The sequence below is a fragment of the Elephantulus edwardii genome, unplaced genomic scaffold (genome assembly GCF_000299155.1).
Source record: "Elephantulus edwardii isolate Elephantulus edwardi_28Jun2011 unplaced genomic scaffold, EleEdw1.0 scaffold00257, whole genome shotgun sequence".
In the NCBI taxonomy this organism is placed as follows: Eukaryota; Metazoa; Chordata; class Mammalia; order Macroscelidea; family Macroscelididae; genus Elephantulus; species Elephantulus edwardii.
The window spans coordinates 445024-470980 of record NW_006400007.1 but is presented as its reverse complement, the minus strand read 5'-3'; the positions used below and the strand labels follow the sequence as shown (position 1 = coordinate 470980).

The 25957-nt window shown below is 36.5% G+C and overlaps 1 protein-coding gene across 1 annotated transcript in view; it reads left to right on the top strand.

Moving 5' to 3' along the window:
• The window catches only part of TRIM37 (tripartite motif containing 37), a 104190-nt gene that overhangs the window by 5977 nt on the left and 72256 nt on the right, over positions 1-25957 (top strand). The window contains exons 3-9 of the mRNA XM_006899431.1: positions 10337-10377; positions 11579-11695; positions 14192-14279; positions 16410-16532; positions 18322-18445; positions 19775-19842; positions 23376-23500. Coding sequence (XP_006899493.1) covers positions 10337-10377; positions 11579-11695; positions 14192-14279; positions 16410-16532; positions 18322-18445; positions 19775-19842; positions 23376-23500 — 686 coding nt within the window. The remainder of the gene's footprint in view (positions 1-10336; positions 10378-11578; positions 11696-14191; positions 14280-16409; positions 16533-18321; positions 18446-19774; positions 19843-23375; positions 23501-25957) is intronic.

Genomic DNA, 25957 nt, shown 5'->3' with positions numbered 1-25957 from the left:
AGTCAGGGACTTCTCAAAATTATTGAGGAGAAGTGACGTCTATTTGAGGACTAAAGTCTGAGAGCTGGGCAGTGAATAAGGATGACAGAAGAAAAATTGATGACTTTGAGTCGTGGTGGTGGTGTAGACTAATAATGAAGATCTCATGGACTGTCAAAAGAACAAACATCCAGAGTACTTTTTGAAGGCCAAGGTGATAAAGCTTTGGGCATATTGCTAGATCTGTGCTTGGAAATTTGGAGGATCAGTGAAAGAGAAGACCTTCAGCCAAATGGATTGATGCAGTGACTGCGGAAGTGGCCTCAGCATGTCAGGGATGGTGAGGATGGCACAGGACAGGGTTCAGACCTGTTGTTCATAGAGTTGATACGGGCCATACTTGACTGCACATAACAACAACAACATGTTAAATTTATTACATATTTAACAAATACTTTAAAAAGTATTCACATTGTGCTTAACATTTTATTTGAGGTATACCACAGATTATCTGGGAGGTGGGGCTGAATGATGAGAAGTGTGGCATCAGAATTGGTAGAATATTCATTAACAATCTGCGTTATGCAGATGATACAACCCTGCTTGCTGAAACTGAGGAGGACCTGAAGCACTTGCTTCAGAGGGTCAAGGACTGCAGCCTTCAATATGGATTGAGGCTCAATGTCAAGAAGACAAAGATTCTCACCACTGGGCCAATTGGCAGCATCAGTATGGATGGTGAAGAGATTGAGATTGTTGACAGCTTTAGTTTGCTTAGTGTCACAGTCAACTTTTGGTACTAGCATCCAGGAAATTAAGAGACATGTTGGGATGGGAAAGTCTGCTGTTAGGGACCTCTCCAAAGTACTGAAGAGCAATGATATAACTCTGGAGACTAAGGTGCACCTGCTACAGGCCATGGTCTTTGTAGTCATTTGCTTTGCATCAGAGAGTTGGACAATGCCTAGGGAGGATAGAAGGAAAATTGATGCCTTTGAGTTGTGGTGTTGGAAAAGAGTATTGAATATACCATGGACTGCTAAGAAAACAAACAGGTTCATCCTGGAGAGGGTTAAACTAGGCTGCTCCTTGGAGGCAAATGTTCTGAAACTTTGTCTTACATACTTTGGACCTGTTTCAGGGAGGGACCAGTCCTTGGAGAAGGACGTCATGCTTGGGAGGGTGGAGGGACAGCACAGGAGAGGAAGACCCTTTGTGAGGTGGATTGATTCAGTGACTGGGGTCATGGGAGTAGGTGTATCAGAGACAGCGAGATTGGCTCAGAATAGAGTAGAGATAGGGCTGTCGTACATAGGGTTGCTATGAGTTGCAGACAACTCGATGGCACATAACAATAACAACAAAAACAAGACAAATATGGATGATGGAAGAATCAATGCCTTTGAGTTGTGGTTTTGGAGAAGAGTACTGAATATCACATGGACTGCCAAAAGAACTAACATATATGTCCTGGAGAAAATGCAACCAGAGTGCTTTTTAGGGGAAGGATAGTGAAATTTTGTCTTACATACTTTGAGCATGTTCTTAGGATGGGCTATTCCTTGGTAAAAGAAATTGTGCTTGGAGTAGTGGAAGATCAACAAAAAGAGAGGAAGACCATGAGTGAGATGGATTGGTATGGTGACTATGGCAAAGGGCTCAAGTGTGTCAGAGATGAAGATGGCACAGGATAGGAGAAGGTTCAGATATGTTATTCATAGGGTTGCTATGGGTCTTACTTGATCCAAGGCACCACACAACAAAAACAACAAGACTGGTGACACCTTGAAGGAGCTCAGGTCGGATTGAGAAAATTCTGTTATTTTGGAGTACCTAGTATCATAAAGCAGGGATCAGCAAAATGCTGCAGAGTTCTGAAGAGGGGGAAAGAGTAGTGATTAACTTCAGAGATAAAGGATAAAATCATATAGTTAGAAGAGAGTCTAGAAATTAATGTAATTCAATGGTTTTAAAATGTAAAACTAGTTTGAGGGTTGAGCCTCTCAAAACAAAATTACAAGGAAGTAAAAAAATAAAAAGATACTGTTTTGGTTGAAGGTTGTTGTGAGGGGCTGGTATCCACCAGCACACCTACAGCTTCACAGTGGATAACTGTTCTGCCATTGCTCTTAGCTGGTTCTTTCCTTTATTGAGAAATATCAAAAGCTGTCTTCTATAGCTATTCACTTCAAATTTCTTCGGGCTCTTTATTCTTACTCAGGGGAGATAAATATCCTTTTGACAAGAGTAAAATTTGTAATACTTGGGTTAAATAATTTGCTTCAGACATAGCTAACAGATGGTAAGGCTAGATTTGAACCTGAGTAGTTTGACTCCAGAGTCAGTGTACTTTCCTATTTTACTATCAGAAGAAGACCTTCTTTCTGTTGCTGGTTCTGCCACACAGGAAGTGGGAGACTTATGCTTTTTTAACCTTGTTTTGTTAGCCATATACTCAGAGATTAGGTAATTGGACCCTGTACATTTAGTTTAAGCGAGTCTAGATGTGGACTCAACCCCATTGATGAAAGTTCATTGTTAGTACCTCTGCTTCACCGGGGAGCTCTGGTGTCCTAGTGGGTAATGAGCTGTGCTGCCAACCGAAAGACACTAAGATTGAATCCACCAGCTGCTTCATGGGAGAAAGACGGACAGTCAAGATGTTAAATATATCTAAACCAAAATGTTTCAGGATATCCTTGTGTAAATTGCTCTAATTATCCTGTCTCCAGGCAGCCATTAGAGGGGTTTTCTATCATGATAGATAAGTTTGCGTTTTCTGGAGTTTTACACAAATGGAATTATACAAGATGGACTGTTTGTAACTGTCTTCTTTCACTCAACAAAATTACTTTGAGATTCATGCATGCTGTTTTGGCAGTGTCTTCCTTTTTATTGATGAGTAGCTTTCTGTTTTTATACTTACTGACGGACATTTTGCAGTTAAATGCTCTGTAATGCACTGAGTTAAACCCCTTGAAGGACATTTTGGATTACTTTCTTACTATTACAGATAGAATTGTGGTAGGTATGTTCTTAACTTTTTTCTGTGTGTGTGAGAAAAATTTATATTTAGAATTAGCCAGCTGGACTCATTTTAGATGAACTCAGTTTTTTTTGCAACATCCAAAGCATCATAGTCAGGAACAAGTCGAACATAGGCCTTTTTCTCTCCATCAGGCCTACTCAAAGTCTTGACCTTAGCCACATCAATGTCATAGAGCTTCTTTACAGCTAGTTTAATTTGGTGCTTGTTGGCCTTGACATCCACAGTGAACACAAGTGTGTTGTTGTCTTCTGTCTTCTTCATGTCTGACTCAGTGTTCAGGGGAAAGCAACTTGATGATGACATAGTGGTCAAGCATGTTTCTCCTGAGGGCGCTCTTAGAGGGGTATTTGGGCTGACTTCAGAGTCTTAGTGTCGTAGGCCTCCAGAAGATGGGTGACGTGTGTATCTTCTTTTTTTCTGGCTTCCCCTTCAAGACTACCTTCTTGGCCTTTAATGCCTTTGCTTTGGCTTCAGTTTTGGAAGGGGCACGGACTTTCTTCACTTTAGGCACCATCTTAGTAGAAAGCTGTTCTTAACATTTTTAACAACTGCATGGCTATGTAATTTTATATCCTTACTAGTGGTATATAAGGTTTCGGTTCTTCCACATTCTTACCAACACTTGATTTGATCAGTCTTTTGAATTGTACATATTCTCATAGGTAGGTAGTTGTAGTTCTCTGTGTTTTTAATTTCATTTCTGTGATAAGTAATTATATTGAGCATCCTTTTAGGTACCATCCACATTATGTCTTTGGTAAGAGCTCTGTTCATTTCATTTGCCCTATGTAAAACTAGGTTGTTTTTCTTACTACTGATTTTTGAGAATTCTTTATATAAATGCAGATATTTTCATTAGACATAGACATTTGTAAGTATTTCTTCCAGTCTGTGACTTGTTAGGGAACTATGGTGGTTCAGATCTGAGAGAGAAAGTTAAGCAGTCTCTTCCTGTTAAAATTTACAACTTTGGAAACCAGATAGAGGGTTGCTTGAATAGGAATCAACTTGCTGTGAGTTTGAGATTTTTATTTTTTTTAAGTGCTTTATTTTGTTTTTAAAAAACTTTTTGCCTCAAGAAGAGTCTCATTGTTTCTTTTTTCTTTTGCTGCTTTTTTAAAAGTGATTCTTTTTTTAAATTTTTTTATTAATTTCAATGAAAATAAACCGTTTTCTCCTTCATCTATTTCAATGCAGTATACATTATTAAACCCATCTTTCTCAGTCTCCCCCCAACCCTGATTTCAGTCCTGTTTTACAACAGTGGCACCATGCAGTATTTGTCCTTTTGTGACTGAGATACTTCACTCAGCATAATGTCCTCCAGAGTCACCCATTTTGAATAATATTGCATGAGTTCCTTGTTTTTCAATGCAGTGTAGTATTCCATTATGTGAATTTACCACAGTTTCTCTATCCATTCGTTTGTTGATGGACACTTGGGTTGTTTCCAACTCCTTGCTATTGTGAACAAAGCTGCGATAACCATGGGTGTGCATATATATCTGCTTAGGTGGCAGTTATGGTCTCTTTGGGGTATATTCCTAGTAGTGGCATTGCTGGCTCAAATGATATCTCTATTTGCAACTTTCTGAGAAAGCGCCTTACCGCCTTCCACAGTGATTGCACCATTTTACACTCCCACCAACAGTGAATAAGGGTTCGAGTTTCTCCACAACCTCGACAGCATTTGTTGCTTGCTGTTCTGTTAAATTTTGCTATTCTTACTGAGGTGAGATGACATCTCATAGTTGTTCTTTTGCCGCTTTTAAGATTTTCTCTTTTACCCTGTGTTACAGATCAGTTTGTGCTCCCTACCTCCCCAAAGTAAGTGTTGGAATTCTAGGGATAACACAGTTGGTTTTAAAATCTGGTATGTTGTTGAGTACTATTGAGTTGGAACTGACCCAGAACTGACTAGGGTTTTTAGAGCCAGTAAATCACATAGGAGGAGATTGCCCATTCTTCTCCTATGGAGCAGCTTGTGGATTTGAACTGTATGCCTTTGGGATTGCAGTTTGGTTTCTTTGCCACTGGGCCTCCAGAGCTCCCTAAAATCTGGTTTAATTACTCCCTCAAATGGTGCCATATTTGCAGAGCTCAGATCTAGCATGACAAGAGAGATGAATATGAGTCATTACAGTGGAGCAGTATAATCATAGGGAAGGGAGCCAGCATAGGTTGCTGTGGTAGAGCATGGCAGTGATACTGAAAATGAAATGATCTGCAGAGAATCAGACAAGGCTTCACCATAGTTGTTATTTGATACCATCAAATCAGATACAACTCAGTACTCTGTGGACAACAGATTGAAGGAAACCTTGCCCTATCTTGTGCCATCTTCAAAATCTCCACCAAACTCAGGTCTAGTCACTGTTGCACCTGTTATGTGAATCTGTCTCATTGCGGATCTTACTCTCTTTCACAGACTCTTGACTTTCTAACCATGGTATCTTTTTCCAAGGACTGCTGGCCCCGGACAACACACTCAAAGTATGTGAAATGAAGCTTAACTGTGTTAGCCGCTAAAGTGCACCCTGGTTGTACTTTCTCCAAGATTTGTTCTTGTGACAGTCTGAGGCATATTCATTACTCTTCCTTATTCATTGTCCAGCTTTCACATGCAAATGAAGCTTATGAAGCATATGGCTTGAATCAGGTGCACCTCAGTCTTTAAACTGACATCTTTAGAATGTCAAGAAGCCCTTGACAGCAGATTTGTCCAGTGCAATATATCTTTTGATGTCTTGACTCCTGTTTCTATGAGTGCTGATTATGGATCCAAGTAAAATGAAGGCCTGACATACACTCTACAGAAATCTAATGGATAGTGGGAGTAATCCAGGTGAAGAGAGCTGATGAAGAATCTCTGGCAGATAGTGTAAAACATTTTAAAAGGCTACCATGCTGGATCCTTAGGTAGGTACAGCAGGAGGTGAGGCTATTGAAGTGAGGTTTGGCTGTTTGGAAGGAAAGCTGTGACTTTGGCAGAAGAGTGATGTGGTCAGGTATACCAGGGAACAAACCTTGACCTAAATCTCATTGTTGCTCAGGGAGTGAAAGAAGAAAATGCTCAAGGGTTTTCAGAACTCAGGAATCATTTATCTATTGGCTTTGTTTATTTTGTTTCCAGTATGTATTTTCTTTGATGCAAAGTAACCTTTCCTCTCACCCTCACCTTTAATCCTATTGCCATTTAAGGTTTTCTTGGAAATTTTATTTCTGAGCTAATTATTTGGCTTAACATAAAATTTATTGTTGTTATTTTTTTCCCTCCATTGTTGGTCTTGTTTCAATTGTGTATTTATTTTTATTAGGTAAATGTTTACATAGTGAATTAGGTTCCAAGTTGACAGTTTATATACAGATTTTTCTGAGACATTGGTTACAATTTTCAAATTACATCAGCTTTCTTCTTATTTTTTTTTTCAGTCTTGTCTATCTAGCAACACACTCTTCCTTGCTTGTTGATCATTTGGCCTCTTATAGTTAATTTAAGGGTCACTTTACTCATGGATGATTGTAATTCTATAAACCAGTCTGTTGTTTGGCTGACTTTGATCTTTGGGAATGGTTTGAGTTCTAAATAAAAGAAAGTTTCTTAGGATGATAGTCCCAGGGGTCCTCCAAGTCTTTGTCAAGTCAGTAACTCTGTTCCTTTTTATGACTTTGAGTTTTGTTGTACATTTTCCTCCCTTTTTAACTGAGATTTTTTTCCATTGTGTCTCTGGGAAGAACATTTGGAGTGGTAGCCCGGCACCATCTACTTCTTATCTCAGGTTAGAATAGGCCATAATTCATGTGTGCTATTAGTCTTTATGGATTAGTTTCTTCCTTAAGATTTTTGGCTTCTTTTATGTATGTATGTATTTTTTTTACTTCAGACAAGTAGAGACCGATAGTTGTGTCCTTAGATGGCCACACACAAACTTTTAAAATTTCAAGTACTAATCAGTCTATAGTATTGACATTTAACTTTGTGAACTAGGTAGGTTATGCCAAGTGCCTCTGATAGCTCACAAGACTGTAGTACTAATCCGTTCAACCCAGTAAACCAATTTCATGAGTTGTGGATATTTCTGGGAAGTTTCTCTCTCTAACTGTGCCCACGGTGCTCTATAAAGTTCACATCCTTTCTGACAAGTAGGAAGAGATAGAGAGAAATAATGGATTGGGGTTACCGTGATGAAAATGTATATAGTTGATTATCTCGGAGTCTGTTTGCCGGACAACTAAAAGCTATAAAGCTTTCCTGCCCTTCTCTTGACCTCAAAAGATATTCAGAAAGTCTTAGCATCTCCTTTATGTATGATTTCATACACAACACTGTTTTAGAGTCAATATTAATGTAAAGGATAAAGTTAATAGAAATTGAGGTTTAATAAAATGTTATTTTATTCTGAAATGTTTGCACTAGGAGAGGAAACTAAGTTATGCAGATGTTAAGATTATCAAACTACCTGTGAGACACTTCATGCTCATTTGTATTTTAGCTCTGATTTATGTATATATGTAAAATTTAGTTTGATTTTTTTTATGAAAGAATTTATAATGCCTTAAATTCCTTGTGGGTTTTTTTTTGTAAGTTAGTTGATGGTTCACATCCATGCAGCAGTAGGAGACTTTGTGATTTAATCTCATGGAGATTACTATATAGCTGCTACTACCTGTTGCTCTGTAACTATTTGGGACAGAGCAGAACTGCCTGATAGGATTTCTAAGACTGTAAGTCATTATGGGAAAAGACTGCCACATCTTTATTCCATGGAGAATCTGATGGGTTTGAATGATGACATTTTGGTTAGCAGATGAGTATTTTAACTATTGTTACCGGCAGGGTACCTGTGAAGATTCCAGCTTAGCAAATTCTGTGGAATTCTATTTTATCTCTACCATCACTGAGTTGGAATGATTCCATGGCACACAACAGCGGCTACTTGAGAGAATGTCTTCTTAACACCTATAATGGCGTGAATTCTCTCCCTTTCAAAATTTGTTCTTGTAAGGATGATAATGAGAGAGAGATGGCAGATTGCCTGCTATTTCTATAAGTAGTATAATTAATACAGACACCAGAGAGTTAAACTAATTATAAAACTCATTATAAAAAACATCAATGTGATCTTGAGCCTCAGGGAGAAAATACAAATTATAATTTGAAATTCTCTTCTACTCTGGATTTCTTGAAGCTGTATGGTCTTCATGAACCTCTGAAACTCTTGCCCTGAAATAATAGTGAAACCTTAAGTAAAAAAATATCCCCTGATGTCTCCTTAAAATGGAATTGTAGTTTGGCTTAAGAACTATCTATATAGGATCAAGGGGGACTCTGATGGCATAGTCTGTAGGGAGTTGTACTGCTAGCCCAAAGGCTGTATCTGTCTCTGGTTTGAATCCACTAGAAGCTGTACTTTATGAAAGAAAGACGTGCAATTATTTTGTTTGCAGTTTACAACCTCTAAAAACCCTTTGGAGGGTCAGCTCTGTGTTGGTTGCACCTCCATGGCAGGTGAGTTTTTTGAGATACAGGATGAAAGTAGATCCTCCAAAGATTAGATAAGGAGTTTAAGGGAAGTGAATTTATGTTATTTTGGAGAAAGAAGGATGAGAAAAGTTGCATCATATGAAGAATATAATCAGTTCCACTGAATTGTATGTATCTGATAAATGATAAACTGTTGGTGTATGTTTTTCTCAACTCACTCAAAAAACTCACTGCTGGCTAATTCTGCCGTCTAGACTCAGAAGACTCCCTACCATCCAGACCTTTTTTTTAAAAAAAACATTTTTTTAAAAAATTTTATTTTTATTATTTTTCACGTGTGTACCACCAAGTCAGATCTGACTGGTACAGGAGGAGGTTGCCCCTCCTTCTCCAGCAGAGCATCTGGTGGATTTGAACTGCGTACTTCTGGGATTGCAGTGCAGCTTACCATCCAGACTCTTAGTGACCTTCCTTTGGGCTTCTGAAGCTTTAGATGTCTCCTGAACTCCTGACTGGTGGTCCCAAGGGTGTTTGTTCTATCATGTTATTGTCTGTAGGTTCGGTGCTGAGAATTTTTGTTTTCTTACTGTTGAGGTGCGATACATATTGAAGGCTATTTTCTTTGATCTTCTTCAGCAAGTACTTTAAGCCCTCCTCACTTTCAGCAAGCAAGGTTGTGTTATCTGCATAACATAGATTATTGATGAGTCTCCAATCCTGAAGTCACATTTTTCACAGCTTTTCAAATTATTTGCTCAGCATACAGATTGAATAGGTATGGAGAGATATAACCCTGACCACACCTTTCTTAATTTTAAATCATATAGTCTTCCTTGGCTCTGTTTGCACAACAGCTTCTTGGTCTAGTTATAGGTTTTACTTGAGCATAATTAATTAAGTGCCCTGGGACTCCCATTCTTCTCAGTGTTAGTCTGTAAGTTGTTATGATCCACACAGTCAGATGCCTTTGCAAGTCAGTGAAGCACAAACAGACATTCTTCGGGTATTCTTTGCTGTCTTCCAGGATTCATTTGACATTAGCAGTGATCTTCCTGGTGCCACAGCCTCTTCTAAATCTAGCTTGAACTTCTGATAGTTCTCTGTGTATGTGTTATTGTAGCTATTTTTAAATAATTCTCAGTGATATTAATGATATTATTTGATAATTTCCACATTCTGTTAGAGCATCTTTCTTAGGAATGGGAACAAATATGGATTCTTCCATTCAGTTGGCCATGCAGCTTTCCTCCAAATTTTCTAGCAGAGACTGCTGAGCACATATAGGTCTGCATCTGTTAGTTGAAATATGCCAGTTGGTATTCCTTCAGTCCTGGGACCTTATTTTTTGCTAATTCTTTCAGTGGATCTTGAAATTCTTTCTCCATTCCCATTGGCTCTTGATCATATGTTACTTCCTGAAAGTTTTCCGTGTTGGACAGTTCTTTTTGATACAGTCATTCTGTGTATTTCTTCCATTTTTTTTTTTGTTTTTTTAAATGCTTCCTGGAACATTCAAGATTTTGCCCATAACAAAACAGATATCAATGGTGTAGAGTAGTAATTCAATAAAAGTGATTGTCGAATCCACCAGATGCTCTGCTGGAGAAAGAGGGGCAATCTCCTCTTGTACCTGTCAGATCCAATTTGATGGTACACACACACACACGAAATAAATAAACATAAAAGTGATCGATAAGTGCTTGTTGAAATGGATTCTGCAACTTGCAAGGCAGTTAAACAAATTCCATTTTATACATACATAGTTAATGTTTCAACATTAACATATTTATTAAATGAAATCTCTGTATATTTTTGCTCCATAGCGTTGGCTGACAGAGCAGAGAGCACAGTGTCCTCATTGCCGGTGAGAGTTATCTTCGGATTATTTGTGAATTTGGACAATAATAGGAAGCTGGAGTCAGAATGATTCATAAGACAAGTTCTTTCTGCAGTCTGCCATAATTTTTCTTCAGGAAGACAAAGGGAAAAGTATCTGTCTAGATTGTAAATTTGAGGCTAATTTATTATTTATGTGATTTAGAATTATGTAGCATGCATTACATTGTTTGATATGTAGTACCCTTGCCTTCTTTTTATAAAATCATTGTAATTTCTTAGCTTACTTATCTTGTTGTTAATAAGCAGCAAAAAGCAAATTGAATCCACAGCAGAATGTCAAAATCTTTTGAGTTTCACAGTTTGGTAATCTTAAATCAAAACTAAGTTTATTGCTGTTGTAGATTCCCACTCACGTGATCCTCCATCATGTTTCTGAATCTTTATGGCAGGAGATTGCCTGTCTTCTGCTGAGAGGCTGGTGGATTTGAACCGCCAACCATTTGGTTAACAGCCCAACATAAATTTTTGTGTGCGTGTACCGTCAAATCAGATCTGACTGGTACAGGAGGAGATTGTCCCTCCTTCCCCGGCAGAGCATCTGGTGGATTCGAACCGTGCGCCTCTGGGATTGTAGTTGCAGCTCCTTGCCACTAGGCCACCAGAGCTCCCCACAGCCCAACATAAAAATATACTATGCCACCAAAACTCCTTTTGATAATTGTAACACTTATTTCTTTTTTATGTATATAATTTTTCATATCTTTTATCTGTTTTTCACCTTCTCCTCTCTATTTTTACTTGTAAGATCATTGCTATCAAATAGAATATTGTGTGATTATGGAAATGTTTGTATCTGCTCTGTGCATGTGCCATAAACTGCATGTGGCTATTTAGCTCTTAAAATGTGACTAAAGTGAATGAGAAATAATTTTGCCTTTTATTTAATATTAATAAAAATTAAAATTGATTGTGGTTAATGGCTGCCATATTGAACACTACTTCATACTAAGAAGTTGAGAACTCAATCTGTAATCTGATTTACCAGTATTTGCTTTTTATTTAAAAGATGTTAGTATGATATTCTTTCCATTATGTCTTTGTAATTATTAGAAAAATGATGTGACATACATGTAATAGTGAATTCTATTTGGAGACATAAAATGTAAGAGATTTAAAATATAATCTCTAGTTGCTTTTTAATGTCTGTGTATGTGTTTCCCTCTCAGTGCTCCACTTCAGCTTCGAGAACTAGTAAACTGCCGCTGGGCTGAGGAAGTAACACAACAGCTTGATACGCTTCAGCTTTGCAGCCTCACTAAACATGAAGAAAACGAAAAGGACAAGTATGTCCTCAGTTTCTTTGTTCAGATACTCAGTAGATTTCAACACTGCTGTGTGCTATTTTAATGACATTATATTGGTAGTTTTTATAGTTATTTATAAATGTAAGTATAACAGTATTTTTAATTTTAAAATTTCAAAATTTCATTTTTCCAAAGTCTTTTAGATAATAGCCTTGATGGCCAAATCTTTTTTATATTGTTTATTAAGCAAACATTTATTTAATGTCATACACATATACACTTAGTGCTGTGCTAAATATGGGAAACAAAGGCAACTTTATGCATAAAGTTTAATAAAGTGAAGACACATGACAATGAAGTGTGGTAGGGCTTTTGGTAGAGACTGCCATGAAGAATACAGCTGCAGCAGTGCAATGGGGGCACAGAAAAAGAAGCACAGGGAAGATACAATAAAGTAGCAATAATTGGCTTTTTCAGATAAAGAAACTAAGCAATAGTTTTATAACGGGCGTGCATTTCTGCCATGTATACTCACTCACTGCCATCTAGTGCATATGACTCAATGCAGCCCTTCTTCCTTGGGGAAGAAATGACCCATCTCCCTTGGAGCCACTGGTTGCTTCATTCCCTGATAGTAAGAAAACGAAAGCAATTTCTTGGATCTTAGAATGCTTAGAAGTTAAGCTATACTACTTTCTCTACATTTATAACATGTTAAAGCAAGAATTTAGAACTTAAAGGAACATAAGCAATCTCCAATACTGCTCTTTATTCATCATACTAAGAAAGTTTTTCTCTTATTGTAGTTGAGTTCGAATCTACTCACATGTTACTCTTGCAGGTTTCCAAGGCTGTAAATCACCCACGAGAAGATTTCCTGGCTTTATTCTGTGGTGTTGCTGGTGGATTTTGAACCATCAGGGAGGCCTTTGTTATTATAGTGCAATTCCCTAAGAGCTAGACCAGCCAGCGTTTTCCTATAAGGAATTAGAAAAAGGTTTAATTATGGTGATACAGAATGATAATGCAGAAACAGAAAAATGCCCCAGGTTTTGTTTTTGTTTTTTTTTAAATTTCAATGAACATCTACAGAGATTTTGGAATTCCATTCATTGTTGCACTTTTCTTCCCCCCACCCCCATTCTCTCCTCTCCTTGAAAAGCAAAAGAAAAACTCCTTTATTGGTACACAATCCTCCCGCACACCCCCCAGCCCCAGGTTGTTTTTACTACTTAGCATTGTAGTTAAACTGGGCTTTTAAAGATTTTTTTCTTCTTCTAAAGATTTTTATTATTTCTAGATTTATAGAAAGAGCCTTAGCACTTTATGTGTGGAATCTGTCTTGAAAGGCCAGCAGAAGGGCAGAGGGACAAAGAGGGATAGTCATTCTCCTGCAAAGATTTGTAGCCTCAGAAACCCAATAGAGGATCAGTGAGTAAGAAGTGACTCGATGTCAGTGAAGTATTTGGATTTTCTACCTTTATTGATATCTCATCAAAAATACTTAATCAGTTCTGCCCCTCCCTAATATAAATAACATAGGGAAGAACATTTAAGACATTTTTTATCTTTTCAGAGGGTGATAAGTGTCACTGTGTGGATTCACTTACTTGCTCAGTCATTGCCATGGAGTTGGAACCAATTCATAATTGATTCTCCATTGAGTTCTGGGACTGCAAATTGTAAGGGAGAAGATTGTCCGTCTTTCTTCCTCAGAGCCACTGGTGGATTAGAATTGCCAAAAGTTCGTGCTCTTTGTGTTATCAGCACATTTACCACAGCCAGTGCCACCAGAGCTTATTATAATTTAATTGATTGATTTCTTATATTAGAGCTTTTTGTAAAGGGAATGGACTGCCCCAGTTTTAGTCAGCTAGTTTCTTTGCCTCTCAGTGCTTACTAACTTGTCTTTGGTATACTTAATATATATAGAGAGAGAGGCAGTTGATTTAGATATTTTAATGACTATTCTGTATTATAAAAGCTATATTCTAAATTTGGTAGCTTAGAAATCATATATAGTTTCCAGATCTTGTTTCTACTACTTACTAATTTCTGATTTTATATTTATAATAAGATGTATAAAATATAGACTTATTTAGATATATTTTGAAGCTTATCCATCAGTGAAGTGCCTTTTTTTTAAATGAAATGCTTTTTTAAACTATTCTGTTTTGTAACTCAACATCTGATAATTCAGCATTTACCCTAAATGTAGAAAGACAGAATTATAGTGATGCTATTTTTTTGTTTTTACCTCGTTTAGAAACTAGTCTGCATTTTGCGTGTGATTTTAGAGTGTTCGTAGACAAATAATATAATACTTTAGAAAAGATGTTTCTAGATGTAATTCTTTAGCTCTTTTCACAGAACACATAGAGTATATTTTATAGATACATATTACCTGAGATGTGATGGTTTAAAATTGCCTGACCTCTTTTACTTTGCTCAAACTTAGAAATTATGTTCCAGTTTTAATGAATTAATTTTCTTTTCATTTATTGTTTAACTATTTTTCTTTTCCCCGGTAAACAGATGTGAAAACCACCATGAGAAACTTAGTGTCTTCTGCTGGACTTGCAAGAAGTGTATTTGCCACCAGTGTGCACTGTGGGGAGGAATGGTGAGCAGAACAAATCATCATCTTGTTTTCGGTTAGGCATTAGAATGCTCTGAAGTTTTCTTTTTAATGGTTTGTTTCTTACTGTTGCAAATATAGACAGAGGAACACATATAGTTCAATGTCTCCATGTACAGTTTGATGACACTGATGATGTCCCTTGAGTTTTTAGCAGTTCTCACCCCCCTTTTCTGAGTTGTTCCTTTCATTAAGAGACAGTGACATTCTTCACTTATGAAGCTAAACTGTTTGCTTTTTTTTTTTTTAAATTTTTGTGTGAGTATACCGTCAAATCTGACTGGTACAGGAGGAGAGTGTCCCTCCTGTTCCCAACAGAGCATCTGGTGGATTCGAACCGTGTGCCTCTGGGATTGTAGTTGCAGCTCCTTGCCTCTAGGCCACGAGAACTCCCCAAACTGTTTGCTTTTAAGAAGACTTAAGGGGATATTTTTTGTTTAACATTTATCTTGGGGGAAAAATAGTATTAAAAAGAACAATTCATTTTACCTTGAATGTGTAATGAAATTTCAGTGCATGTGTTAATTTTAGACACTTTATTAGAGATAATGATACTGGTTACTCCAGAAGAAGCTTTTCTGAGTGTTTGATATTCATCATTTATATAAGTTTTTTAACTTAAAAACCTATAAATAGGTTAATTTGCTAATTCTTTGTTAAAGGATAAGTAGTTGAGAAAGGTTCATTTGATTTTTCTACAAGTTTCCATTTTGCTTTCTTTAAAATGGAGCAAGAATCCAGATGCTTGTTAAATAACATGTCTAGATCTTATAAGCTCATCTTTTAGATTCCTTCCTTAATTCACTTAACAACCAGGGGTTTTTTTCCCCCTAAAACTATCCTAACTTTATAAACTTTAAGACATTCAAGTTATTTTGCTAAGAAGCCGTTTTTATTTTGTAGTCAAGTTCCAGTATTTATTTTATACTTACATTATATACCTAAACTAATAAGTACAGTTAATGTAAGTAGATTTGTGAGTAAACACAACAACTTCTTGGTAGGAAAGTAAGCCAGTGTGGAAGCAGAAGTGTTTTGTTGTATGTTCATTATGAGACTAGATTACTCTTTGAGGATCAATCAGTATGTTTCAGAGCAGAATCGTGGGCAAGTTGATTGAATAGAGGGTAGTTGAGAGAACTTTCTGTTTGAATTTGAATATTAATGTACTGATTAGAAAAAATTAAGTGTCTATCACTCAGTACTTCAGTAGATTTTGTAAGAGGCCATGACAACATTCTTTTTTATTGTTGCCCACTGAACTGTAAAAATCTACATTCTTTAGTAATCCCTTTAGATAACACAACTGCTCTGAGTGAGTGGGACAGTTATAATAAGAGCATATCTATTACAAACATCTGTGTCAAATAGAAAATGAGTTCTATTTAGAATCAAGAGAATTATGCATACTAATACCATAATTGAATAGAAAACTGTTTTTAGGTTGATAGCCCTAAAATTTTTTCCTGTGAAAACAACTATAATTATGGGCCTTTTTTTTTGTTTTAAATACTTTTTTTAAGAGTAATTTTTGTGGCATGAACAGTGGAGTTCATTGCTGTTGTTAATTATGTATCTTGGGTCCTTTTATCAAGGACTTACAAATGAGTTCAGCTGTGCTATAGATTGCGAATTCAATGATGAGGAAGACAGATATCAAATGAATTCTATGTGATCTGCCTTTTTAGCTGTAGATAAACACCAGAGGAAGCAGAAGAGGTGGAGAAGGGGCAAGCAGAAGGTTACTTGAATGATGAGTGACTTTTTTTCAAGGCCTGATGGGAAGAAGTGTTAAGGCTATGCAGGAAGGCTGGTGTTGGCAAAGAAAAGTTTGGCAGATGATTCAGTGACAGATGGCTTGGGTCATGGTCAAGGAATAGGATTCTTTATTAAGAGTGAAGATTTATGGTTTTAATATTTTGTTAAACTGTTGTACTAAAATCTTGAAGGAGTTCCCACATGAGTCAAATGAATTTTAAATAAGTTCTGGCCTGCTTTAACAAAATAAAACAACCAGAATTTATTTAGAAATAAATCAGTTTATTAGTGTCCATAAAGAGTTATATGTGGAATAGAAACGAAAATGTTCTAAGCTACTCTTATTAATTTAAACAGCATGGTGGGCATACTTTTAAACCTTTGGCAGAAATTTATGAGCAGCATGTCACTAAAGTGAATGAAGAAGTAGCCAAACTTCGTCGGCGTCTCATGGAATTGATCAGCTTAGTCCAGGAAGTGGTAAGACTACTTCTAAGAGGTCATGCTTTTTGTGTTTGTGATATAATATGTGTGTTCTGTAGTATAAATCAGATGTTTAAATCAAAGTTTGAAAATAGTAATGGATACATTTATTGTTCTCCTATTAACTTCACATTAGCTGAAGAATTTGTACCTAAAGCTCTAGCCTTTAAAGTGACATTTTGAGATAACGAAATCAGTAATTAACTCATAAAGATAACGAATTCCAAGTTTTATAGAGTCATTCTTCGTACCTTTTCATTCTTTGAACTAAGTTTCTGTTGCCAAGAAAGGAGCTATTTTTAATGTCCAGAATTGAAATGGTTAAAATAATTTATTATTTTTTTAAAAATAATTTTTATTTATTTATTTATTTTATGTGTGTACCGTCAAATTGGATCGGACTGGTACAGGAGGCGATTGTTCCTCCTTCTTCAGCAGAGCATCTGGTGGATTTGAACTGTGCACCTCTGGGATTGCAGTGCAGTTTCCTGCCACTAGGCCACCAGAGCTCGCCTAAAATAATTTCTTAAAAAAAATAATTTATGGAGTTGAAAGACAGACACACTCTGCTTTTCAGATAACACATGGTCAGTCTTTGGTGAGTTGATGTAGGAAGCGATCATTTATAATGGTCCTTTAATGAGACAATGCAGTAAGCTTCAGACTGTTAAGTAATAAATGGAATTGAAATTTCATCTTATATACTCTGGACGTGTTGGCAGGAGAGGCCATTCCATGGAAAAAAACAATATTCTGGGAAAGGTGACAGGTCAGAGAAAGAGGAAGGACCTTCAACAAGGTGGAGTAACTAGTTTCTGTAACAGTGAGCTCAAGCATGTCAGAGAATGATGAGGATGTTGCAGGATAGGGAAAGATTCAGATCTCAGTTCATGGGATCATTATGAGTCATAGTTGACTCATTGATACCTAACTACAACATACTTTTGGACTTCAGTCTCTTTAAAGTTTCCAGAATGACTGTTTCGTTAACTTAAGAACAGATGTTCTCTGTTCCCTCCTTTCAGGAATCAAATTCCAAATCATTACTTTCTAACACTGTTCACACAGAAATAGTGTTGGTTTTTTTTGATTCATATGTATGACCTATAATGCTATTTTGAAATAGGACACTTACAAGTTGGATGACTTCAACTTGGCCTTCATTTAACAACTTTTTCCTCGTTTTCTCTTGATAGTCCATTTTGTTTGCCCATAGGGGAGAGTTTTTTAGAGTTGAAATTTTCTCTGCTTGTATTTCCATATGACAGTAGAGATAGGAAAGATTGCTTTTATTTTCTGTGATATGTCAGGAAAGTCTTTGTACACTAGTCTTGGAAAAATGGTATTTTGAAATGATAGTTGTTAGACGACATTGAGTTGATTCCAATTCATAGCAATTTTATGCATAGTAGGAAACACTGTAGATACTGTTTTTTTAACAAATCGAACTTTTCTTAGAATTTTTGAGGATATACAGCAGCTTTGGCATTCTTTTTTTGCCTTGTGTATCTTGTAAGTGTATTACCTCATTCAATACTTGTAATAACAGACTTAGTTAACTGTTAAAATATCATTTACTTTATTTTAAAATATTTTTAAATTACTTACTTTTTAATAATCCTTTATCCTGGTTAAGTTTAATGCTCAGAAATTTTTTAAGCAATGCATTACGCACAACAACAGTTTTTTAAAAAGGAAATGAAATCACGTGACTTAAAGGATAAATGCAGTAATAATATTAATGACTTTGCGTCCTTTAAAAATTTTTAAAATTCTTACCTTCTAGGAAAGAAATGTAGAGGCTGTAAGAAATGCAAAAGATGAGCGTGTTCGTGAAATTAGGAATGCCGTTGAGATGATGATTGCACGGTTAGACACACAGTTAAAGAACAAGCTTATAACACTAATGGGTGAGTGTTTTCTCTGCTGCTTGGTACATGGTGATCTGAGCTTCAGTCTTTGACTAGTGAAGATTGGTGAGTTGCTCCAGGGTAGGAAGAAATGTTGAGTGTAGCCAAACGGCATTTTTTTATAAACCAGTCTAATGTCTAACATGTGCTTAAAAACTATTGAAGGGAAAAATTCATAACCAGATTAATAACCAGTGGGCCTCATTGTGAGGTCTTTCTTCTTTCAAATGAAAAATTTTACTGTCTTTTTTTTTTAACCTTTTTCCCCCTAAGTTCATCTTCACTGAAGGTGAAGAACTTGCAATTTGTAAATACTAGGGTAATTGCTCCCTTTATTTTTCTTAGAGACTTAGTGTCTTTTGGCCCTTTGATCTCATTTTAAATCTTTTAATAATATTTAATTAATATTTAATCTTCTATTAATATTTTAATAACATTCCTTTTTTTTTCTTTTTATTTCATCAAAGATTCTTCATTCCTCTTTGATTGTGAAGCCTAGAGTTGTATATAGGATTTACATGAGGGTATGCTTAACGTTAAATGAAAAAGTATATTTGTGTATGATCTTTGAATTTGACTTGTGTTCTTAGTCCATGCCTTATTTTATTGAGTTAAAACCAGCTTTGCAATTTTTATTATGATCTAACATTAAATGAATATATTCAGTTGTTTTTTTTTAACCAGGATTTGAGTAAATATTTATAAAGCAGATGAAACAGTTGTACTTTAATGTGAATAAATGGTTTTTTTATTTGGTGCCTTGATTTTTCAGGGTTGTAACCATGTCTTGTGCCACTGAAAATAGTATTTTATTGTTCTCTTCTTTGATAAGATGCAAATAGCTTTCAATTTCTGTATTCTAAATTATTTCACATATCGTTTGTCTAAGTCAGTACTGTATTTTAGTTTTTAATGCACACATTGACCTGCGAATGGTCTCCAGAATCATCCTTTTAGTTGGATTGAACAGCATAGTTTAATATCTACAGTGGAGTAATCAGAAGGATTGTCTGGCATTGGAATATTGCCAGTCATGTCCCCATTGACAGTTTTTATACATTAAAATTATAATTGTTCTTAGGCTTTAGTTACAATTAGTCATACATTTTGGATGATTTTCTTTTCCCCCCAGAATTTGGCATGTTGCTTGAGAATCCTTTAAGTTCTTAAAACCATACATAGTAGGGAGATCTGATGGCCCAGTGAGTAAGAAGTTGTGCTGTCAATCCCAATGCAGGTGGTGCAAATCCACCATCTGCTGTCCAGGGGAAAGATGGACAGTTTTCTCTTATATGAGTGATCACCTCTAAAAAACTGCTGTTTTTACAGGTCAGAAGACATCTCTAACACAAGAAACAGAGCTGTTGGAATCCTTGCTTCAGGAGGTGGAGCATCAGGTAATAATATATTAAAGAAAATGAAATCACCTTTATCCATATCCATTTTTTTTCTATTTCTCTCAAAAGTATATTTTGTTAATTCTTTATGTAAGGTACAGTGGGATTTTTTGTGAAAAATCAAATGGTTTATCTCAACTTGTCTCCCTTTCATGTTTGGAAACTAGATAAATTGATGCAATTTCAATCACTTTGTAAAAATAAATTATTTTAATGACCCATAAAATCTGTAAATTTGTTAAAAACAAAACAAAAACCACAAAGCGAACGGAACACCTTACATACGACTTTAACATGATGATTCTGAGTATTATTGCTAGTTAATTTTATGTGGTGATCCTTAGGGGATAATTTTAAGATTTTTATTTATTAAATAATTCTCTAATAATTAACAAATCTTACAAGTAGTTTGAATAAAAAGAAAATTGAACTCATACAGGATATTCTAGATTGTGGTGGAAAGAAAGCATGTAGTAAATAATTATTTAGTGACTCCTAAAACTGTTGGATTTGTGTTTTAGAATTTTTTTTATTTCTCTTTTTCCTTAATTTACATTTTTCTATTGTGATCTCTTTTTTTAATTGTCCTCCTGGGGATTTCTTCACATATTTCCTGGGTTGAATCTCATATTTGATGTCTACACTTTAATACTCTTCGTTTATGGCTTTGTTTTGGTATTACACTTCCTCTAATAGCTTTTCAGGAAGAGACGTAGAAATTTTTGAGACTGGATATTTGAAAATACCTTTTTCCGTGCCTTTGTATTTGATTTACAGTTTGGCTGGAATGGCTCTCAGTACTTGAAGATTTACTTAAATTTTTTTGTTTTCAGAACTCCACTTACCCTCACATTCAGTCATGCCGTTTTTCCCTAGTCCAGTGCTACTTCCTTCGTTCCTTCCAGAGAATGAGTGTACACCCTTCTGCTGCAACGAGAGGGCAGCTGTGGTTGAGTAACAGGAAGGATGTGGAGGGGTGTGTGTATGTATTTACTAGCTTTATTTAGGCATACCCACTTCTATGTCATAATGACTCTATAGGACAAAAGAACTGCCCCATAGGTTTCCAGGGCTGTAAATCTTTACAGAAACAAGTTGCCACTATCTCTTACAGAGTGGCTGGTGTATCTAAACTATATTCAGTTGTGTACTGTACTACTGGGGCTCTTTTAGTTAGTTAGAATCACCACAAAATAAGTTTCATGCCTTTAAAGTTGTAATATTTAAACAAGCTTTGACTGTCACCACAGTCAAGCTTGTAAGCATAGCTATTATCTTGAAAAATTGCCTTATTTTTCTTTGTATATTCTCACACTCCTTGTACTTTCTTCTCCTCATTTACTTTTCGTCACTTCTTGTTATGTGCCGTTGAGTCATTTGCAACTCAGAGCAACTCTGTGTACAACAGTTCTAAACCCTGCTCTATCCTGAGCCAACCTTATTATCTCTGACACACCTATCCCTATTACCGTAGTCACTAATTCAATTCATCTCATCAATAGTCTTCCTCAGTTGCGCAGTCCCTCCACTCCCCCAAGCATGATATCCCTCTCCGAGGACTCATCACTCCTTGCATCATGTCCAGAGTATGTCAGATGGAGTTTCAGAATCTTTGTCTCCAAGAAGCAGCCTGGTTTCACCCTTTCCAGGATGAACCTGTTTGTTCTTCTGGCAGTCCATGGCATATTCAGTTCTCTTCTTCAGTACCACAGCTCAAAGGCATCAATTGTCCTTCTGTCATCCCTAGTCAATGTCCAGCTCTCTGACGCATAGCAAATAATTGTGAAGACTATGGCCTGGATCAGGTACATCTTAGTCTCCAGACTGACATCATTGTTCTTCAGTACTCTGGAGAGGTCCCTGACAGCAGATTTTCCCAGTGCAATTCGTCATTTGATTTCATAGCTGCTAGCACCAAGGGTGTTGATTGTGGAGCTGAGCAAACTAAAGTTGTTAACAATGTGAATCTCTTCACTGTCTATCATAATGCTGCTAGTCTGCCCAGTGGTGAAAATCTTTGTTTTGTTGATGTTGAGCTTCAATTTGCATTGAAGGCTGCAATCCTTGACCTTCTGCAGCAAGCACTTCAGGTCCTCCTCAGTTTCAGCTAGCAGGATTGTGTCATATGCATAACACAGATTGTTGATGAGTCTACCTCCAATCCTAATGCCACACTCCTCCTCATACAGCCCAGGCTCCCAGATAATCTATTCTGTATATAGTTTGAAAAGTTATGGACATAGGACACATCTCTGGTGGACACCCTTCCTGATTTTAAACCATGTAGTGTTTCCTTGCTCTGTTCTGACGACTGCCTCCTGGTCCATGTATAAGTTTCATATAAGCACAATCAAATGTTCTGGGATTCCCATCCTTCTCAGAGTTAGCCACAGTTTATTGTGATCCACACAGTCAGACACCATTGCATAGTCAGTGAAACATAGACATTCCTCTGGTACTCTCTGCTTTCAGCCAAGATCCATCTGACATTAGCTATAATATTTCTAGTCCCAAAGCCTCTTCTGAACCCATCCTGCACATCTAGCAGTTCTGTGTTGATGTGCTGTTCCAGCTGTTTTTGGACAGTTTTCAGCAGAATCTTGCTTGCTTAATGATATTGTTTGATAATTTCTGCACTTAGCCAGCTAAGAATTTAGTTGGAAAGAAATCTCTTCCAGTGGTTACAAAAATTAAGATATCAAGGAATGGTGCTCATGGGAGAAAGATAGGCAGTCTTTATGTAGTTTACTGCCTTTGAAAACCCTGGAGAGTCAGCTATAGGTTGGTTCTAACTACTAGTAAGCAGTGTGAGTAAATCAGGTTGAAGCTTTGGTGGTGTGCTGACGCTTCAAATCCATAAGCAAGTCTTTGAGAGAGAGATACGTTATATCCTCCTGTGTGGTTTATAGCCCCAGAAACCTGCTGGTGTGTCAGCTGTGAGTCCATTCAGACTCAGTGCAATGAATTTGGGTTTTTGAAATGAATAACTGTTTTAAAAGTTGTTTATAACTTTTGTGGAAATTTATTAAATGAAAAGTACTAAATTAAAATCTTGAGTCTTAATTTCTTAGATACATATTTTGTTACATTATGCTGTCTCTGAAATGGGATACATCTTAACTGTTGATGCCATCTATAATTTATGTTTCTCCATCATTGATGCCAACTATAATTTATTTAAATGCAGTTTGAGAAACACTTGAAGCCTTTCACCTTGTGTAACTTTACCAGTCTGAGCATTTAGCTGCAGCTACTTAAAATGTCACTTTTCCTGATATGAGAAAAAATGTGCTAAAATCACGCATAATGTATTTATTTTACAGTGGAAATAAATTTAGATTTTCAGTTCTCAAATCCACTGGAGAATTCTTTCATTTCTTTATCTCATTGTTTTTTAATTACAATATATGACCAGAATATATTCTAATTAATTATGAAGGAAATTAATTATATCCAGAAAAATTTTTATTTTCCTTCATTATTAAGATTGTTCAAGTTTATTTATCAGGTAATTTTTTTCCCCCTTTACATAGTTACGGTCTTGCAGTAAGAGCGAGCTGATATCTAAGAGCTCAGAAATCCTCATGATGTTTCAGCAAGTCCATCGAAAGCCAATGGCATCTTTTGTTACCACTCCTGTCCCACCAGACTTTACCAGGTAGGAAACAGTCTTTTAAATTCTGTTTACGTGTTTTAGGGTGATTATAGTAGTATGATATGCTGAAATGTATGCATGTAGATTTAGCTTTTGTTTTAAAAAGGGTGATATACTCATTTGCACTTTTACTCATGAAGGGAAGATAATACTGAATTAAGGACCTTATTTCCTTTCCCCCTGGTGGCTTAAACTTTCGTAATATAGAAAAAGAGTTGGTCTGTTCAACTTGATAAGTCTCTTTTTTACTTTTTAAATGATGTCAAGTTACACTGTATCTCTTAATGTATTGTGTCAATATGACCAAATCTCCTAGAAAACTGATAAAATGCTAGAAAAATGTCAAGGTTTTAAAATATTACTTACGAATTCTAAAGAGTGCACCACAACAAGATAAAGGTAAATAATCCAGTTGAAAAATGGGCACTAGATATGAGCAGACATTTCACCAAAGACATTCAGATGGCCAACAAGCACATGAATAAATGTTCAAAATCCCTATCTCTAGGAGAGATGCAAACTAAAACAACTATGAGATATCATCTCACCCCTGTAAGAATAGCAAAATTTAACAAAACAGCAAGCAGCAAATGCTGGTGAGGTTGTGGAGAAACTCGAACCCTTACTCACTGTTGGTGGGAGTGTAAAATGGTGCAACCATTATGGAAGGTGGTGTGGTGCTTTCTCAAAAAGTTGCAAATAGAGATACTATTTGACCCAGCAATTCCACCACTGGGAATATATCCCAAAGAGAACATAATTGATATCCAAGCAGATACATGCACATCGATGTTTATTACGGCTTTGTTCATAATAGCAAGGAGTTGGAAACAACCTAAGTCCCATCAACAAACGGATGGATAGAGAAGCTGTGATATATTCACACAATGGACTGCTATGCTTCTTTGAAAAACAAGGAACTAATGCAGTATTATTCATAATGGGTGACCCTGGAGGACATTATGTTGAGTGAAGTATCTCAGTCACAAAAGGATAAATAGTGCATGGTGCCACTGTTGTAAAACAGGACTGACATCAGGGTGGGGGTAGACTGAGAAAGATGGGATAAATAATGTATACTGCATTGAAACAGATGAGGGAGAAAACTGTTTTAAAGGGATTTGTGATTAGGTATTTTTGTCATAACAGGAGTCTGGAACCGAGGCTGCATAGTGGGGTGGACCTGGGGGAAGAGATTGTAAAACAATGAAAGAATTTTTCTTTTACTTTTCAAAGAGGGGAGTGTACTGGAGGGGAGAGGTGGGTGGGGAACAATGAATGAATGGAAATCCAAAGTCTCTGTAAATTTTTATTGACATTAATAATTAAAAAAAAAACCCAAAAAACAAAAACCCACCCCAAATCCTGAAGAGTAGTGGAAGCAAGCATTAGTTGTAGTCCAAGCTTCTTTTTGCTTGGAAGATCCTTGGACAGGATCATGAACAGAATTTTCTGGAAATGACATACTATCTCAAGCATGTTGCTCTCAGTGTTAGATCAGTGTTTTTCAGACTTGGCTTGTGTATTAGAATTACTTGAGTCTTTTCAACAAAAGAGAGGAAGACCGTCAACAAGGTGGATTGACATGAACACTGGGCTCACATGTGTCAGAGGTGATGAAGATGACATAGAATGGCACAGTTCAGATTTGTTGGTCATGGGGTTGCTACAAATTATACTCAGTTTGATGGCACTTAACAACAGGACTCTTGAAAATTAGCAGTGCTGGGCCACACTCTGGTTCATTTGAAATGGAATCTCTTTGTGCTTATGACTAGGTATTTGTAGCCCTTGTTTTTAATCTCAGGTTATTTTCTGTGTGAGAATAAACACCACTGCTTCAGATAAACATCTTGTTATGACACAATTCATTTTTATCTTATTTTAAGTCATGTGATATCATGAAGTTGACAGAAGCATTCATTGCATTAATATCAGGCTTTCTCAACTTGAGTATTGTTGCCATTTTGGAGCTGAGCAATTCTTTGCTGTGAGGGACATTCCTGTGCATTGTGGAATGTTTAGCAATACCCTTGGTCTCTGTCCCTTAGATACCAATTCCTTCCCATATGCAGTTATTATATGGCATTGAGTCAATCTCTACTAATAATAGTGAGCTTGTAGGGCAAAGTAGAACTACACCTTAGGATTTTTTAGGATGAAGTGTTTACAGGAACAGATTTTTGGGTCTCTCCTCCTGTAGAGCACGTGGTAGGTCCAACTGTCCGACCTTTGACTGGTACTTTAGAACTCACTGATGCTGAGTCATTTCTTACTCACCGATCCTATAAGACAGAATAGGATTGTCCCAGAAATTCCAAGGCTACAGTTTTTACAGAATTAAATAGTCTCATCTATCTCCCAGGTAATATTTTGCTTTGTCATTCCGTGCTGCCTTTTGGAATCTTCTGTTCAGCTCTTTAGTATCTTGAATTCTTCCTTGTGCTTTGGCTTCTCTAT